This window comes from Halichoerus grypus, chromosome 3, assembly GCF_964656455.1.
Source record: "Halichoerus grypus chromosome 3, mHalGry1.hap1.1, whole genome shotgun sequence".
NCBI classification, from domain to species: domain Eukaryota; kingdom Metazoa; phylum Chordata; class Mammalia; order Carnivora; family Phocidae; genus Halichoerus; species Halichoerus grypus.
The window spans coordinates 60,246,338-60,266,513 of record NC_135714.1 but is presented as its reverse complement, the minus strand read 5'-3'; the positions used below and the strand labels follow the sequence as shown (position 1 = coordinate 60,266,513).

The window sequence follows — 20,176 nt, the reverse complement described above, 5'->3', positions numbered from 1 at the left end:
GGGGTTACAGCACAATGAAAATGAAGTGAAAAATGGGCATCTTTGTCTTGTTTTGTAAATCCCAGTACACTTTATCATAGGTAAGCCAAATTATCTAAATAAGCCCTTTCCTAAGAGTAAATGCTGCATGATCCAACCCTCAGTTCTACCCAGAGACTCACACCTATGGCAATAGAGTAACAGAAACATCTGATGACACAAATAACTTCATCATCCAGAGAGAAAATACTATTTGTTGCATGTAGGAGAAAAGCTAAAATTTGGCCAGAGAGCTGGCTATATTTGTGAAATGTTAGCTGGTAAAAAATTCATTTAGATTTGTTAAAAATACCCTTCTAATCCTGTCATCTTTAGAACAACCTGAAAGGTGGATGGGTTGGGTGTTAAAATGAGCACCTAATTTTAAGAAGACTGAAGCACAGACACACCTAACATCTAGGATCACAGAGCAAGTGAGAGACAACACTGTATACTGTATCTCTAGATGCCCAGCCCATCCCATCATCCCATCAAGTGAGGAAAGCAAAACACTGTATGCTCTAAAATGCATCCAAACAGAAGCTATTCTCAGTTCTTCCAATCATGATGATTTTAAGGGTCTACCGTCCATTTTGCTTGGACTGGCTGTGAATGATGAAACATATCAAAAATTTAAAAGTATGTAACCAGTATTACCAAACAATGTCAGCTAAGGGAATCTTGTGGGAGTTCAATCAAAACTATCAAAGGGAGGGACATCTGGGTGGCTCAGTAGGTTAAGCATCCAACTCTTGATCTCAGCTCAGGTCTTGATCTCATGGTTGTGAATTCAAGCCCTGTACTGGGCTCTACACTGGGCATGGAGCCTACTTGGAAAAAAAAAAACAAACACAAACAAAAAAAACAAAACAAAACAAACAAAACAAACCTATGAAAGGGAAAGCTATGCCCTCCTCTCCTACACTCTCCAAGGTGTATTGTGTATCAGCTAAAGGACTTCCCAGTCCACAGAAATCACTGAACTCCTCCAGCTCACTTTTTAGGAAACTTCTTTTAAGCACACTGGTTTCTCGGAAAGCACTTTTTTTCTTGGCCCATAACGAATCAGTCAGGGCAGACTGTTTCTTTTGGCCTGATGCCATAATTAAAGGCTTAAAGATGAACCAGCAGCATCTGAAACTGAAACTAAAGACAGAATATTTCCTTAACTCTTTTCTTTCAAAACTGAACTCAGATCAGTGAATACAAAGAAAGGATGTCAGAGCTTTGAAAAAATTAGAATATAAATTTAAGAAGAGCTGTAATTTAGATTTTTATTCAAATGATCCATCTAGGATTGCCTGTGGATATAACAAGTAATAGCTGGCCTTCTATTATCCCTGAAAGGTTGATTTTTTTTTCCAAATTCTTCTCCATATTGGTAACATAAAGTTTCTCCCCTTAAGCAAATCCCCACTCAAAACAAGAATAGAGGAATCCTTTGTTTTTATTCTATGCTCACCAGACAACTTCAGGTTACTAATTCAACTTCCCACATACCGTGATACTGGAAAAGGGTGATTTGGATACCAGACTCAATATTCCCAGTCATTGGACGGTCCTCATTATAAATGAATAAACTATCTTTTTTATTTGCATCTTAGTCTCTTGTAGATTAGGCCAGCAGAATTAATTCTTTAAGAACATTAATTTTTTTACTCTGGATGATTAGAAAAAAATAGGAGTTTCTGGACTGTAAAACTGAGAACCAGACACTACAGAATCCTAAAAAAGTATTACCATCCTTGTGAAACTCTACCAACCTGCCTGACTAAGGTTGGCTGGCTTCCTTCTATACCATTTGTTATGACACTTCTCTAATTGTATATGCTTTCCCTTCCTGGCCATTTGTCTAAATAAGCACAATAATGTTCATCTGAACGCTCCTGGTCTTTATGAGTACATTCTTCTATGAACATCCATATTATTTATTGTCTGAACCACTCATTTGGCACTGATCATACAGTTTCTTTTATTGATATTGTTTCATAATTTTTGCTGTTTCCAATTAGAATGCAAGCCACAAGGACCAACATCAGATCATTTCCCCTGAGAGTAGCTTGGTTCCCAACACAAAGTACACAAACAATTATGAGAACAAGCACAACTCTCCTCATTCTTCCAATACCATCTATGGCCATATATGTAATGTACACTGAAAATATTTGCATTACTTCATTCATTCAATGCATAATTAAAGAGAACTTCCAATGAATAATTAAGAAGCTTTTTAGGAGCATCATCCTTTGCATATTTACCCCATAGTCCTTGGACTGAAGATTCTGGACTATAGCTCACTAAGAATATCTGTATTAATTCTACCTACTTGAATCTATACTAACTTCTGAGGAAATTACAGTCTTAAGTTAAACTTGGTTCCTCAATCTAGAAAAATCAAGAACAACCATGTCCTAATGTAGAAATATGAGTCAACAGAATTTCTTTTTGAAGATGTACAATTCTTATTTATGCTGTTTCTTCAAATCTGTATAGATTTATCTATCTATCCATCCCTCCCATCCAGTATTTACTGAATACTTCCATATGCCAGGTGATATTCTAGCGGCCATGGACACAGCTGTGAATAAGACTGATAAGGTCCCTGCTTTTTTACGGCTTATATTTTAGTGTGGAGAAATAGACATTAAACCAGTAAAAAATAACCAAATATCAGATAGAAATACCAAACAGAGAATTAAAAGATCATGGGTGCTTTAGATTGTATGCTAAAAGAAAGTACTATTTAGCTAAAATCCAAATGTCCAGAAGGAATCACCTATGCATAAAACAGGTAAAGCATTCCAGATAAAGAAAACAGCTAATGTAAAGGCCACGGTGACTGGAGTGTAGTGGTTGAGAGAAAAAAAAAGTGAGATGAGGTTAGACAGATAGATAGCAGTTAGACGACAGAGAACTTAATAAAACAAGTTAGTTACAAAATTGGATTTAATTCTAAGTACAACTGGAAGTTGTTGGAGGATCATAAGCAGGGGAGTGACATGGTCACTTACATTTTAAAAATATCACTCTGCTCTGCTACAGCAATGAAAAAGAAAAAAGCATATGTCTAGAAAAAGATTTATGCAGAAATGTTTTTAACAGCTTTATACTAACTACTAAAATGTGGAAACAGTTGAGGTGTCCATCAATAAGAGAATGGATAAACCAACTGGTGTTATTTGTGCAATGGAATACTATGCAGCAATAAAGACAAAATACTGATTCATGCAACTACACCGATGAATCTAAAACATATGCTGAGAAAAAGAAGGCTTGCACTAAAGAGCACATACTGAAATGGTCCTATTTATACGAAGTTCTAGAAAGGAAAAAACAAATCTATAGTTAAAAAAATTCAGAAGAGTAATAGTGTCAGGAGTAGAGGAGATGGGGTGAGGACAGACTGGCAAGTGGCATGAAGGGACTTTCTGGTGTGGCAGTGATATTCTATAACCTGACAGGGATTTGGATTATACAAGTGTATGCATACGTGAGACTCATTTAATGGTACAGTGAAGACCCGAACATTTCAATATATGTAAATTTTACCTCAAAAAAAGAAAAAACATAAGGGGCACCTGGGTGGCTTAGTCAGTTAAGCATCTGCCTTCAGCTCAGGTCATGATCCCAGGGTCCTGGGATCAAGCCCTGCATCGGGCTCCCTGCTGAGCAGAAGTCTGTTTCTCCTTCTCCTTCTCCCTCAGCCCTGCTCATGTATGTGCGCTCTCTCTCTCTCAAATAAATAAAATCTAATGATAATAATAATAATAACCACAAAAACTAACTCAACAGAAAGCACGCTGGGATGATGGAATAATATGACTTCTGAAAATCTCCTCTGTAAAAGCAAAAAGAGCACTAGAAAAAAAATCTGTCAAAATCAACTTTTTCAGAACTCTTCAAATTAGCCAAAAGTTTGCAGCAGTATGGAAAACATCTAAGACACAGCTTATCTCATTAAGAACAGAACTCTGTGGCACTTTTCACTGCCCTGTTCTCATTCCCCTTTCCCATGCTCTACACAGTAGTCTTGAAAAATAACAGCCCCACAACTATGTAGCTCTGAAAAGCTGCCTAAAAGCCAATGGAGGGGCAGAATGGGTTTGGAACTGCCCAAAAGCCCATCCTAGATGATTATCACTACTGACTTGGTTAAAGGCTTCCTTAAAAGTTCACAGGGCTTGTCTTTATTTGATTCTGAGCTCACTTGGTTAAACAGCCCTACCCCTAGCTCTAATGCTAAACTAATCAGCAGCAACTGTTTAACAATTATTAACTACCTGAAGTAGTTGGGTCTAATAAAAGACTAAAATTTTAAAAGAAAAACTGGGGAATGGGATGTCTATGGAGGGCTTTGAAAAGCTTCAACATAGTCCTAGGAATCCAGAAGGCCACCCACTTGTGCAGGGCTGTGTGCACACACAGAAAAGAACTAAAATGGCCCTCATCTCTCCCTTCAAGCTGACCTTGAGGTCCTGCACAAACAGGAAATGAAAGCAAAGGCAGAACTGTAAACAGCCTCTCAGAGCACGGAAGGCATACCCCAACACATACCCAGAGCCTCTTGGTAAGGGCTGGGAGATTTACTGGTTGGTTCAAGGCATTTAAGGAAGCCTTAGTCCAACTGTTAGCTCACGCTTAAGCTAACTGAACAAAGACTTCAGTAGCTCTACACAATAAACAATAAAGATATTACAGAATTAGTTCAGGAAAATCACCAAAGAGCAACAACAATAGCAAGTCCCAAGGAGGGGAAAAACTGGACTTCCTGCGTTACGATGTTATTCAAAAATATCCAGTTTCAACCAAAAAAAATATTATATGACATGCAAAGAGGAAAGTATGGTTCATGCACATTTAGAAAGCATTCAACAGAAACTATTCCTGAGGAAGTCCAGGGGCTTCTTCATTGGACTTACAAGACAAAGACTTTAAGTCAGTTATTATAAATATGTAAAGAAATAAAACCCATGTTTAAAGAATTAACAGAAAGAATGAGAACACGACCTTACCATATAAATATCAATGAAAAAATTATAAAAAAGAATCTCTGGCTTTAAAAAGTATAAAAAAGTGTAATAAGCAAAATAAGATATTCATTAGAGAGATGCAATAGATGATTTAAGCTGGCAAAAGAAAAAAATCAGCAAACCTGAAGACAAGTTCATTAAAATTCTCCATCTGAGAACAGAAAAAAAAAAAGTAAAAAACAAACTTAACAGAGCCTCAGAAATGTATGGATGGAATACTATCAGGTGTACCAATACATGTATAATGGAAGGAGAGAGGAGTGGAGAAAAGGGGGCAGAAAGAATATCTGAAGAAATTATAGCCAAAACGTTCCCAAACTTGATGAAAAACATTAACCTGCATAACTAAAAAGCTCAACAAAGACCAGAGATCTACACCTGACATATCATAGTCAAACTGTCAAAAGCCAAAGACAGAATCTTCAAAGCAACGAGAGAAGTGATTCATCATGCACAAGGGAGCCTCAGTAAAATTCCTAAGTTCTCATCAGAAACCACAGAAGCCAGAGGCAGGAGCATGACATATTCAAAGTACAAAAAGAAAAATACTATCATCAAGAATTCTATACCCTGCTGCAAAACAATCCTTCAAAATGAAGGAGACAACTATTGTACAACTCTGTGAATATACTTTAAAACCACTGAACTATTGTATACTTTTAATGGGTAAATCACATGGTATGTAAATTACATCTCAATAAAGCTGTTATATTAAAAAAATGAAAGAGAAATCAAAATATTCCAGATAAACAAAACTCCCTGAGAAAATGTCACTCACAGACCCGCCCTAAAAGAAATACTAAAGAAAGTCCTTCAGCTTAAATGAAAGGCTAGACAGTAACTTAAATCCACAAGCAGCAGCCAAGAGCATCAGTAAAGAGAACACATAGGTAAATATAAAAGTTAGTATAATGCTGTCTTTTCCATCTGATTTAAAAAAACAACTTAATAAAGCAGTAATTATAAAGCTGCACTAATGAGCTTATGATATATACAGATTTACCTGATATGATAATAGCAGGGGATGAGGAAACAGTTATAATGGAACAAAATTTGTGTATACTATTAAAACTAGATTGCTATTAAACAAAAGTATATTGTTTTAAGATGTTAATTATAATCCCCAGGGAATCACTTAAAAAAAAAAAAACAGGGTGCCCGGTGGCTCAGTCAGTTAAGTGTCCAGTTCTGGTCATGATCCCAGAGTCTTGGGATCAAGCCCCACATCAGGCTCCCTGCTCCACAGGAGCCTGCTTCTCCCTCTCCCACTCCCCCTACTTGTGTTCCCTCTCTCTCTGTGTCTCTGTCAAATAAATAAAATCTTTAAAAAAAAAAAAAAAGAAAACCAAAAACCATGAAAGAGAACAAAGAAGAAAGGATCAGAAAAACACAACAAAAACAACCATAAAACAAGTATCAAAATTTCAATAAATATGTGTCTATCAATAATTATTTTGAATGTAAATGAACATTCAAATCAAAAGACAGAGAATGACAAAGTAGATAAAAAAAACAAGACCTATTTATATGCTGCCTACAAGAGAGCCATTTCAGATCTAAAGACACCTGCAGATTTAAAGTGAGAAGGTGAAGAAATATTGATCATGGAAATGGATGTCAAAAGAAACCCAGAGTATAGGGCGCCTGGGTGGCTCAGTCGGTTAAGCATCTGTCTTCAGCTCAGGTCATGATCCTGGAGTCCTGGGATCCAGCCCCTGCATCGGGCTCCCCCCTCAGTAGGAAGTCAGCTTCTCCCTCCAACCCTCCCCCATCTCATGCTCTCTCTCTCTCTCAAATAAATAAATAAATCTTAAAAAAAAAAAAAAGGCGAGAGTAGCAATCCTTATAATAGAACAGACTTTAAAACAAAAACTGTAATGAGAAAAAAAAAAGTACACTATACAATCATAAAGAGGACAATCCAACAAGATATAGTTGAAAATATTTATGCACCCAACATGGGAGGACCCAAATACATAAAGTAGGTAATAACAAACATAAAGGAAATAATCAACAGTAATAGTAGGGGACTTGAACACCCCACTTACATCGATGGACAGATCATCCAAATAGGAAATCAACAAGAGAATATTTGCTCTGAATGACACACTGGACCAGATGAATTTAACAGATATATTCTGAGCATTCCATCTTAAAACAGAATACATGTCCTTCTCAAGTGCATATGGAACAGTCTTGAAAAAAGATCACATATTAGGCGACAAAACAAATCTTAACAAATTCAAAAAGATCAAAGTCATAACATGCATCTTTTCTGACTACAATGCTATGAAACTAGAAATCAACCACAGGAAAAAATCTGTAAAGGGCCCAAAAATACATGGAAGTTAAATAACATGCTACTAAAATAATGAATGGGTCTACCTAAAAAATCAAAGAAGAAATCAAAAATTACATGGAAACAAATGAAAATGAAAACACAATGATTCAAAATTCTTGGGATGCAGCAAAAGCAGTTCAAGGAAGGAAGTTAATAGCAATATAGACCTACATCAAGAAAAAAGAAAAAACTCAAACAACCTAACCTTATACCTAAAGAATTTCGAAAAATAACAAAATCCAAAACCAGAAAAAATAATAAAAATTAGAGCAGAAATAAATGATATAGAAACCAAAAGAAAAAAAGTAATAGAACAGATCAATGAAACCAGCAGCTGGTTCTTTGAAAACATCAATAAAATCGATAAACGTGTAGCCACACTCATCAAAAAGAGAGAGAGCAGACCCAAAAAAACAAAATCACTAATGAAAAAGGAGAAATAACAACCAACACCAAAGAAATATGAACCATTTTAAGAGAATGTTATGAAAATTTACATGTGAAAAAACTGTACAACCTAGAAGAAATAGCTAACTTCCTGGAAACATATAACCTACCAAAACTGAATCAGGAAGAAATAGAAATTTGAAGAGACAGATTACCAGCAATGAAACTGAATCAGTAATTTAAAAAAAAAAAAAAAAAACTCCATTACTAGAGCACCTGGGTGGCTCAGTCGATTAAGTGGCTGCCTTCGGCTCAGGTCATGATCCCAGAGTCCTGGGATTGAGCCCTGCATCGGGCTCCCTGCTCGGTGGGAAGCCTGCTTCTCCCTCTCCCACTCACCCTGCTTGTGTTCCCTCTCTCGCTGTGTATCTCTCTGTCAAATAAATAAATAAATCTTTAAAAATAAATAAATAAAAATTTTTTAAAAACTCCATTACTGAGCCATCAGAAAAGATGAAATCTTACCATTTACATCAACATGTATGGAACTGGGGCATATTATGCTGAGCGAAATAAATCAATCAGAGAAAGACAATTATCATTATGGTTTCACTCATATGAAGAATATAAGAACCAGCACAGAGGATCATAGGGGAATGGAGGGAAAACGAATGGGAAGAAATCAGAGACGTAGACAAACAATGAGAGACTCTTAACTATGGGAAAGAAACTGAGGGTTGCTGGAGGGGAGGTGGGTAGGGGGGTGGGGTAACTGGATGATGCACATGAAGGAGGGCACATGATGTGCTGAGCACTGGCTGTTAATATGTAACTGATGAATTACTGAACTCTACATCTGAAACTAATGATGTACTATATGTTGGCTAATTGAATTTAAATTAAAAAAAAAAACCTCCCAAAAAACAAAAGTCCAGGACCAAAGGGCTTCACAGGCAAATTCTATCACTTAAAGAAGAGTTAATACCCATTCTTCTCAAACTATTCCAAAAAAAACAGAGAAAGGAAAACTTCCAAATTCATTCTATGAAATCAGTATCATCCTGATACCAAAACCAAATAAAAACACCACAAAAAAAGAGAACTATGGGCCAATATCTCTGATGAACATAAATGCAAAAAATCCTCAACAAAACACTAGCAAGCCAAATCTAACAATACATTAAAACAATCATTAACCACGATCAAGTTGGATCTATTCATGAGATGCAAGTGTGGATCAATATTCACAAATCAATGGGATACATCACACATCAATAAGACGAAGGAAAAGAACCATATGACATAGTACAACATCCATTCATAAAAGAACCCTCAACAAAACAGGTCTAGAGAGAACACACCTCGATATAATATAAGCCTAACATGAAAAATCTACAGCCAACATCATACTTATGATGAAAAGCGGAGAGCGTTTCCCTATAATGTCAGAAACAAGAGAAAAAAAAAAAGAAAGAAAGAAAGAAACAAGACCAGGATGTGTACTCTCACCAATTTTATTCAACATAGTACTGGAAGTCCTAGCCACAGTAATCAGACAGCAAAAAGAAATAAAAGGCACCCAAATTGGCAAGGAAGAAGTAAAGCTTTCACTGTTTGCAGATGACGTGGTACTATAGATAGAAAATCCTAAAGACTCCACCAAAATATGACTACAGCTGATAAATGAATTCAGGATGCAAAATCAATGTACAGAAACCTACTGCATTCCTGTACACTAATAATGAAGCAGCAGAAAATGAAATTAAGAAAACAATCCCAATTACAACTGCACCAAAAATAAAATTTCTAGGAAGAAACTTAAGAGATTAAAGACCTGTACTCTGAAAACTCTGAAACACTGATGAAAGAAATTCAAGACGACAAAAAGACATTCCATGCTCATGGACTGTAAGAAAAAATATCATTAAAATGTCTATACTACCCAAAACAATCTACACATTTAATACACTCCCTATCAATACACTAGTATTTTCATAGAACTGGAAAAAATAATCCTAAAATTTGTATGGAACCACAAAAGACCCCAAAGAGCCAAACCAATTTTGAAAAAGCAGAACAAAACTGGCGGCATCACAATTCCAGACTTCAAATTATATTACAAAGCTGTGGTAATTGAAACAGAATAGTACAGCACAAAAACAGACACACACATCAACAGAACAGAACAGAATACCCAGAAATAAACCAACAATTACATGGTTAATTAATCTTCAGCAAAGGAGGAAAGAATATGCAATGGGAAAAACAGTCTCTTCAACAAACGGTGATGGGAAAATTGGACAGCTACATGCAGAAGAGTGAAAGTAGGCCACTTTCTTACACCATATACAAAAATAAACTCAAAACAGATTGAGAACCTAAATGTGAGATCTGAAACCATAAAAATCCTAGAAGAGAACACAGGCAGTAATTTCTCTGACACTGGCTGTAGCAACATTTTTCTAGATGTATCTCCTGAGGCAAGGGAAATTGAGACCGGTGCTAAAGTTGAACGAGTTGATGGATATGAGCCACCAGTCCAAGAATCTGTTTAAAAGTCATACATTTAATGGTGACAAATAAAAAATCATATTTGTGATGTTTAAAAATAAATAAATAAACCATTGGGACTACATCAAAATAAAAAGCTCTTCATGGCACAGGATACAATCAACGAAACTAAAAGGCAACCTACTAAATGGAAAAAGATATTTGCAAATGACATTTGTGATAAAAGGGTTAGTATCCAAAATATACAACGAATTAATACAACTCAATACCCAAAAAACAAATTCTCCAATTAAAATGGGCAGAAGAGGGGCACCTGGGTGGCTCAGTGGGTTAAACATCTGCCTTCAACTCAAGTCATGATCTGGCTCCAGGCTTCCTGCTCAGTGGGGAGTCTGCTTCTCCCACTGCCCCTTCCCCCCTCCTTGTGCATGCTCTCCTCCCCCAAATAAATAAAATCTTTTTTAAAAATAATAAATAAATAAAATGGGCAGAAGACATCAACAGACATTTCTCCAAAGAAGACATACAAATGGTGAGCAAACGCACAGAAAGATGCTCAGGGCACTTGGGTGGCTCAGACAGTTAAGCGTTTGCCTTCAGTTCAGGTCATGATCCCAGGGTCCTTGGATGGAGCCCTGCATCAGGCTCTCTGCTCAGCAGGGGTCTGCTTCTCCCCTCCCTATGTGCGCTCCCTCTCTCTCTCTCTAGTAAATAAAATCTTTAAAAAAAAAAAAAAGACGCTCAACATCACTCATCAGGTAAATGCAAAACAACACTACAATGAGGTATCACCTCACAACTATCAGAATGGCTAAAACTAAAAACAGAAGAAACAACAGGTGTTGGCAAGGATGTGGAAAAAAAGGAACTCTAGTGCACCACTGGTGGGAATGCAAACTGCTACAGCCACTGTGGAAAACAGTATGGAGATTCTTCAAAAAGACTAGAACTACCCTAAAACTCAGTAATTGCACTACTGGATATTTACCCAAAAAATATAAAAACACTAATTCGAAGGGATACATGCACCCCTGTGTTTACTTCAGCATTATTTACAATAGCCAAATTATGAAAGCAGGCCAAGTATCCAACAATAGACAAATGGATAAAGAAGATGTGGTATATATATACACAATTCAATTCAATATTATTCAGCCAGAAGAATGAAATCTTGACATTTGCAACAACATGGTTGGAGCTAGAAAATATTATGCTAAGCAAAATAAGTCAGTCAGAGAAAGTCAAATACTATATGATTTCACTCATATGTGGAATTTAAGAAACAAAACAAACTAGCGTAGGAAAAAAGACAAACCAAGAAAGACTTAACTACAGAGAACAAACTGATGGTTACTAGAGGGGAGGTGGGTAAGGAAATGAGTGAAATAGGTGATGGGAATTAAAGAGTACATTTATCATGATAAGCACAGAGTAATGTATAGAATTGTTGAATCTCCATATTGTACTCCTGAAACTAACATAACACTGTATGTTAACCGTACTGAAATTAAAATTAAAAACTTAAAAAAATAAGTGAATAAAAATACTTTGAAGTATATACATATGTATCTGTGTGATTGTTTACCAGCTAACATTCATGTACATTTGTATACATTTATGAATAACATATATATACCACAGCATTTTCCATTTTAGTATGAATTCCAGTGTGAGATCCATCTTAAACCTTTTCTGTTTAATTACTGAGGCACCCAAAGTAACTTCAAAGATGGTCTCAGCCATTTAGACAGAATGGAAATCAGAAAGTCAAATCAAGAACAATATCCTCTCTAGAGAGGCAGCTTAACAGAGCTGTTAAGAACATGGACTTTAGAGTTAGAATTTCTGGGTTAAATGAGTCATTATTTAAGGAATAACAGAGTCAATAATCATAAAACACTTCGAACATAGGCACACAGTTTTTGCTTTGTAATGTTTAATTTAAAAAATCAATTAAATAACAAATATTTTCTCATTAATAACATATCTAACCCACTTCATAGGTAATCTGCCTCAAACTCTCTTTATTTTGTTATATACAGAGCATCTTAGCTGAGAATTTAGATACAAACAAAAGTAAAATTATATTTTTTTTCTAATGTTAGAACAGTTCAGAACCTCTTCCATCCTTGATGTCAGACATTTCTCTGAAAATTCTGGCATTTTTACTCACAGTCTAATTTTTTATTCTGTACAGTTATGAGAGGTCCCCTCCATATCACTGTCTCTCATAAGCCTTACCCTCATCAGAAGAAAGTCTCTTTGCTGGGTGAAAGTCGTCTGGGTTCTATCCATTCTGGCCTCATTTCCCTTCCTTTTGTCTTTCCAGTTTCCCACAGCTAAGTCCCCTGACTTACTGACTTGAAAGCTCGGCCTTGGAACAGACTGAGCTGGTATTTAGCACTCCAGCAATTTTGGCCTGCCTCAAGCAACAACTTAGTCACTGTTTTGATGACAAAATTCCTACATTTGAGGTTCCAAGTTTTATGTGTGCCCAGTTTGCAGATATGGGCTCTTCTCATGGTATCTGTGCCAAGTTCTAAACCAGTGTCTACCAGCTAAACCAGTTTAATCCCAGGATGGAAACAGCCTTAACCGGGCCTATCTGTAAATTGTTGCAGCTTAGCTGACTATGAAAAGACTTCCCAGATACTTCCCTAGGTTCCAAGTATTCACCTGCATGAAATTTCCCATTGCAGCATGATGCCTGCATTTCAAACAGCATTTCGCCTTGAATCCCATATTGCCAATCAGCTGCAAAAAAACTATTATATCCCTTGGATACTGAATTTCCACTGTTAGGCCCAACACATGTTACACTATATGGGTATCACCTGCTTCCTACTGATGTTACCTGCTGTGAATTAATCAGCCAAGTGCTACTGAATACTAAGAAACCAATTTTTGCCCCTATTTGCCCTGTTAAAATTATGCTAATTTCTGCTACCTCCGCTACCAGTTTAACAACTGACACTTTTTATCCTCTGCTTCACATGTGAGAATGTCTTTGAGCTGTATCAATCTTAAATCAACCTCTGTTTTCATCCTGTTCTCCCAAGGTCTCTCTATTCATGCCCCTTTTTAAAATTTTTCTTCAGGGGCACCTGGGTGGCTCAGTCGGTTAAGAGCCTGCCTTCAGCTCAGGTCATGATACCAGGGTCCTGGGATTGAGCCCCAGGCTGTTGGTAGGCTTTCTTTTCAGCAGGGAGCCTGCTTCTCCCTCTCCCTCTGCTGGCCGCTCCCCCTGCTTGTGCACGAGCACTCTCCCCTCTCCCTCCCTCCCTCTCTCAAACAAATAAATAAAAATCTTTTAAAAAATTTTTTAAAAAACAAAAATAAATTTTCTTCAAAAAGGAAATACCTTGTTTTTTGCAATAAATCCTTTTTTCATGCCATTCTAGATATTACCTTATGATGTTTCATTCAGGGACTTTTCTGAAATACACAAAAATTGCTTACCAACACTAACAGAAATCAGATATCCAAATAAGTAGTGTTTTCCCTCAAAACAGTTATATGTAGAAGACTATTCAGTTATTCTAATGATGTCATGACTGTTCAAAACATTTCTGGAATTCTTTGAAACTTGCCAGTTCCAGATCTTTGACCTTGTCCAAGAAGACCAAACCTATTATTTATAGTATTTGATCAAAAGACAATGCTTGGCTAAATTATTTCCAAAAATTAGATTTACAAAGGATGAAAAACTATTACTAAAGAACTTTTAAAATTTTTCTTAGCCTCCTGGGTGCCTGGGTGGCTCAGTCGGTTAGGCGTCTGCCTTCAGCTCGGGTCATGACCTCGGAGCCCCGGGGTCGAGCCCCACATGGGCTACCTACTCAGCTGGGAGTCTGCTTCTCCCTCTGCCTCTCCCTGCCGCTCGTGCACACTCTCTCTCTCACTCTCTCTCTCAAATAAATAAATGAAATCTTAAAAAAAAACAATTTCTTAGCCTCTGAAAGTAATTACAAAGTTTAAGACAAATGTTGAGAAAAAGCATAGTAAGTAGACTAAATAGATTGCAACCTTTGTATGACCTAACACAATTATCTTATCTCTAAGGTTTTTCTTCCATATATAAAATGAAGATAACAACGTTCCCATTTTCTTACAGGTTACTGTAGAGATAAAAAGAAAAAATACATGACATCCCTGGAACCCATAAAGTGAATAAATATATTTATATTCATGACTTAATGCTGCAAATTAAAATAGATTTAAAACACAGCATAGATATACTCATTTTAAAACTGTGTTACTCAGCCATAAAAAAGAATGAAATCTTGCCATTTGCAATGGTGTGGACGGCGTTAGACGGTATTATGCTAAGCAAAATAAGTCAGTCAGAGAAAGACAAATACCCCATATGATTTCACTTATATGTGGAATTTAAGAAACAAAACAAATGGACATGGGGAAAAAGGCAAAACAAGAAACAGACTCTTAACTATAGAGACTAACAAACCAAGGGTTGCTAGAGGAGAGATGAGCAGGGGGATGGGTTAAAAAGGTGATGGGGATTAAGGAGGGCACTTGTGATGAGCACTGGGTGTTGTATGTAAGTAATGAATCACTAAATTCTACACCTGAAACTAATATTACACTGTATGTTAACTAACTGGTATTTAAACAAAATCTTGAAAAGAAAAAAAAACTGTATTTAAGACTCTGACTTGAGGATTAAGTTGACATCTTTATTTTGCAGGAAGCAAAAGATGAGAATCAAAGTTTCATTTAAAAAGATTCATTAAAATGTTTTTCATTAAAAAAAAAACTTACATGCAATAAACTTCTGTTTTTCAAGAAACCATTCATATTTTGGAAAGTGAAACCTAACTCGCTCTTAGTGAAAAAAGGAGGTGGAGGGAAATTCCACAACTCAGAGTCAAAATAAATACTAACAATATCTTTGATTCTGCAACATGGGAATTCCCCAAGTAACAGACAGCAGGTTTTACTGAGTCAACTATAATGTTACCCAATCAGAGTTAGAGGGGGAAAGTGCCTTTGCAAATAAATACTGCATCCTAACCCCACATTTTCTGAGACACTCAACTGCTTAGACTTTCTGAGCCTACTGCAGAGGAACCTCCAGTCACAGCACCATGAACCAAAGTGCTGTTCTTATTTTCTGCCTTATCTTTCTGACTCTGACTGGAACTCAAGGTAAGGAACATGAAGGGATATTTAATTTGTAAGGTCAGAAATAGAACTGAGTATAAATTCTATAATAATAGGAATAGTGTATTCACAAAAGTTTTACAACTTGCCTATAAATGAAGGGTAAATAAGCAGAGATTCCATCTGGCCAGAGTATACAGTCAGAAAAGCAAATGGAATAAAACAGGAGGAGCAGAAGAGGAAGTGTAAGAGGATAGACAGAAAAAATGTAAGGGAATGAGGGAAGAGAGGATGACAGATACTTCCTTAGTCAACTCAGCTTAATTAACCATTTGAACCATTCAAGGGTATGAATTTACACTTCTCAAGTTGCAATTCCATTCTTTCATATAACCAACTAATTAATCATTCAGAGCTGTGTTAAAATGGTATTATTCTTTCTCCAACGGACTCAAATGACATGGGGATATTGGTTCTGCTAAGCAGTAACCAATTCACATTAAATGCCTAAAATGAAAACTGCACTAACCTCCCCTGCTCTCTGTACCTCTTCTTCCCACAGGAATACCTCTCTCTAGAACTACACGCTGTACCTGTATCAAGATTAGTGATGGATCTGTAAATCCAAAATCCTTAGAAAAACTTGAAGTGATTCCTGCAAGTCAATCTTGTCCACGTGTTGAGATCATGTGAGTAAAATGCCATCTGAATATCACTTCCCTAGTTGTAATCATATATTAAATATGTAAGTACGATCACAAAATCAGTAAAGGGTTTGTAATGATTCTAAGACCTCTGTATAACAAAGGGAAACATCTAGAATGAAACATAAACATCTGATCTAAAAACTATATTCCATCTGTTTTATTGGCCTAAGACTTTTAAATATTTTCACCCTTTCTTACTTCTACAGTGCCACACTGAAAAAGAATGGGGAGAAAAGATGTCTGAATCCAGAGTCTAAGAAAATCAAGATTTTATTGAGAGCAATTAGCAAGGAAAGGTAGGTTTGCTGCTCTTTGCAGAAGTACTGTTCTTTAAGAAATGTCAATTTTGGGAAGTCAGAAATATTTGCATTGAGCTTTCCTGTGGGATCCCTGGCTTGAAAGTGTTTACCATCATGCCTGCCTCTACCTCTACTTATTTTATACTGAGATCTCATCTTGTGCAGTATCAAAGGTTACCCTACCTATCTAGAAATGTCAACCTTGAGGCAGAGCTTTAACTATTCAAGCAAAGCTACCGAATTTCCCCCAAGCCTTTCCTGGCCTTAAAAAAGCAGCCCCTGTAATCCACAATGATGATATAGCAGCAAGAAAGCTCACCAGATACTTTGCCTGGGGACTCAGAATGTTCCAAGCAGAACCCAGGTTGAAGCCAAAGCTGAGTATCACACTTTTACACCTCCTTTCTTTTCTTACAGGTCTAAAACATCTCCTTGAACAGAGAAGCATAATCACTGTAATACTGATAAAGATGGACCAGAAAAAGACTACCTCTGCCATCATTTCCCTGCACACAATATATGCAAGCCCTAATTGTCCCTGGATTGCAGTTCTCTTAAAAGGTGACCAACCACTGTCACCAAATTAGCTGCTACTACTCCTTGAGGGAGGTGGACGGTTCATCACCCTGTCCTGGCACTATAAGCTATGCTGAGGTACTACATTTTCAGTGAATGTACCAGGTCCTACCCTACTACTGACACTTTCCTCACCTGTCCTACCTTCTAACTGTTATTAAGGGATATTTCCACCTCTGGACTTATCAGAGTTCTCTGAACTTCACAAAGTACCCATAATACAATCTCCTTTTTTAAGAAAGACCTTTACTCCACGAGCTTCTACTGCTATCCTCCCAAGGGGCCCATATTCTTCCAGCGGTTATATATATATGTAACTCCAAATACATAGAAGAACCTAGAAATACCTGAAAATGTATGTGAAAATACTATTTTTAATGAAAAGCTACATAAAGCAGGATTCTTAGATATACATATTTCTTGTTTTCAGTGTTTATGGAGTAACTTGTGTAACTAAATACCACACGATTGTGCAATGAAAAATTTTAAAATCTAGATGTATACTCTGCATGTTATGTAAGACAGATATGCTGGATGTGTTTCAAAATAAAAATGCTGTGCTCTCTTGAAGATGTTAAGAAAGATTATATAACTGTTAGCAGATCAAAAAAGTAATAAAATAATAACTAAAATGAAGTGTCTGGTGGGTCATTTGGGACATGTATTTCACAGAAGAATCCAATGGGTAGAAGACAAATGAGTTTGAGAATTATCATATTCCTTCCAATTGCAGTATTCTGAAAGGCCCATCCTACAAGACTCTTTTGGACTGATGTGGCCTAACAGACTTCACCTGAGCTTCAGACCCTTATATAGAGATGTCTCATAGACATCTGAATATCCCACAGAAACATCAAACTCCAAAATATCTCAAATTCCCCTCCCCCAGATCTAGTTCTCCTCCTATATTCGATGTCCTAGTTTAACAATACTAGCAACCACTCAGTTCCCCAAACCAGAAACCTGGGAGTAATTCTATATGCCTTCTCCCTCACCTCCCCTATCCAATTAGTCACTAAGGAAATATTTGCAATGCATTTATAGTTGGTAAATTAGTAGCATCTAGAATATATAAAGAATTCCTATGAATGAAATAGGAAAGGATAAATAAATGAAAAACGGGAAATAGAAATGAAGAAAGAAGAAAATATACAATGCACAAGTTGAATATAAAAAATACTTAACATCACTAGTAATCAGGGACATCTACATTCAAATCATTTTGGGATACCATTTGACACCACCAGACTGGCAAAACTCTTTAAGGTGGATAAATACCAAGTGACAGGAAGGCTTTACAGCAATGAGGAATACCACTCTACTGCTGGTGAAAGAAGAAAAAGCTTTAACTACTTTTGAAACCATGTTGGTATTATCTTATAAAATTTAACATGTGCACACTCTATGTCCTAGCAGTTCTACTACTATGAATACACCATAGATATATTCTTACATATGACATATGTCAGAGAAAGTTATGGGAACATTGTTTATAACAGCATAACTCTGGACACAATCCAAATGTCCATAAATAGAATGGATAAAGAAATTAGGGTATATTAATTCCATGGAATACCATACAACAGTGGAAATAAAATATAACTCCATACATCAACATGGATGAATCTCAAAAATAATCTTGCACAAAAGAAGCATGTCACAGAAAAATATATGCAGCATAATTCTATTTATTATGAAATTTTAAAACAGGCATTAAACATTGGATTTAGGAGTGAAGACATATATGATGAAAACAATCAAAAACAAAGGAATGATGTCCATTAAATTCAGGATGGTTAACTACTTCAGAAGATGAGAAAAGGAATGTAGTGAGGGAGGGGCACATAGGAGGCTTCTGAATTATGGTAAAGTTCTATTTTTTAATAGATGGCAAACTCAGGCGGCAAGCTTAGGTGGTGAGTACATAAGAATTTGTTCTTTAATCTGTATCTACAAATTTTAATTTTTTTTGAATACATGAAAGACCACAAATACATGGAGATTAAACAACATGCTACCAATGAATGGGTCAACCAAGAAATCAAAAAAGAAATAAAAAAATAAATGAAAACACAAAGTGCAAAACCTTTGGGATGCAGCAAAAGTGGTCCTAAGAGGGAAGTATATAGCAATAGAGCTTTACCTCAAGAAGCAAGAAAAACCTCAAATAAAAAGTCTAACCTTACACCTAAAGGAGCTAGAAAAAGAACAACAAATGAAGCCTAACATCAGTAAAAAGAAAGAAATAACAGACTAGAGCAGAAATAAATGATATAGGAACTAAAAAAAACAATAGAACAGATTAATGAAACAAGGAGCTGCTCCTTTGGAAAATTTAATAAAATTGATAAACCTCTAACGAGACTTATCAAAAAGAAAAGAGAAAGGACCCAAATAAATAACATCACAAATGAGAGAGGAGAAATAACAACCAACATAACAGAAATACAATTATTAAGAAAATATTATGCAAAACTGTATGCCAACAAATTGGACAACCTAGAAAAAATGTATAAATAACTAGACATGCATAAACTACCAAAACTGAAACAGGAAGAAACAAATCCATAACCTGCAAAGAAACTGAATCAGTAATCAAAAATCCCCCAACTAACAAAAGTCCAGATAGCTTCATAGGCGAATTCTACAAAACATGTAAAGAAGAATTAATACCTATTTTTCTCAAACTACCCCAAAAAAATAGAAAACAAAGGAAAACTTCCAAATTCATTCTGTAAGGCCAACAATATCCTGATACCAAAACCAAATAAAGACATCACTAAAGAGGGCACCTGGATGGCTCAGTTGGTTAAGCGTCTGCCTTCGGCTCAGGTCATGATCCCAGAGTTCTGGGATCGAGCCCCACATCAGGCTCCCTGCTCAGCAGGGAGTCTGCTTCTCCCTCTGCCCCTCACCCCACTCTTTTGTGCACATGAGCTCGCTCTCCCTCTCTAATAAATAAAATCTTTAAAAAAAAAAAAAAAGACATCACTAAAAAAGAATTACAGGCCAATATCCCTGATGAACGCAGATGCAAAAATTCTCAATAAAATACTAGCAAACCAAATCCAACAATACATTAAAAAAATCATTCAACACGATCAAGTGGGACTTATTCCTGGATTGTGAGGGTATTTCAATATTTGCAATCAATCAGGGTGCCTGGGTGGCTCAGTCGGTTAAGCA

General features: G+C 36.3%; 2 protein-coding genes across 7 annotated transcripts in view; one reads left to right on the top strand and one right to left on the bottom strand.

The window, feature by feature from the left end:
* ART3 (ADP-ribosyltransferase 3 (inactive)) overlaps positions 1-20,176 on the bottom strand; it is a 154,588-nt gene that overhangs the window by 110,578 nt on the left and 23,834 nt on the right. For 4 of the 6 annotated variants that reach the window (XM_078068782.1, XM_078068784.1, XM_078068783.1 and 1 more), the window contains exon 1: positions 12,529-12,551. The exons of 1 other annotated variant lie outside the window; for it this stretch is intronic. In XM_078068782.1, the coding sequence (XP_077924908.1) occupies positions 12,529-12,534 (6 nt within the window). In that variant the 5' untranslated portion in view covers positions 12,535-12,551. Of the gene's footprint in view, positions 1-12,528; positions 12,553-20,176 lie in introns of those variants that run through there. One more of the 6 variants, XM_078068787.1, reaches the window with a different exon arrangement.
* Positions 15,319-17,622, top strand: CXCL10 (C-X-C motif chemokine ligand 10). Its single transcript, XM_036103410.2, has 4 exons — positions 15,319-15,453; positions 15,971-16,097; positions 16,322-16,411; positions 16,832-17,622. Exons 1-4 carry the CDS (start codon positions 15,393-15,395, stop codon positions 16,848-16,850), a joined length of 297 nt encoding a protein of 98 aa, XP_035959303.1. The 5' UTR covers positions 15,319-15,392; the 3' UTR covers positions 16,851-17,622.

Bases quoted from the DNA above. Each gene is read 5' to 3' on its own strand.
- CXCL10 (XM_036103410.2), top strand. From the start codon at position 15,393: ATGAACCAAAGTGCTGTTCTTATTTTCTGCCTTATCTTTCTGACTCTG. The intron at 15,454-15,970 runs GTAAGGAACATG...TTCTTCCCACAG, and splicing joins GACTCTGACTGGAACTCAAG to GAATACCTCTCTCTAGAACT. The intron at 16,098-16,321 runs GTGAGTAAAATG...TTACTTCTACAG, and splicing joins TGTCCACGTGTTGAGATCAT to TGCCACACTGAAAAAGAATG.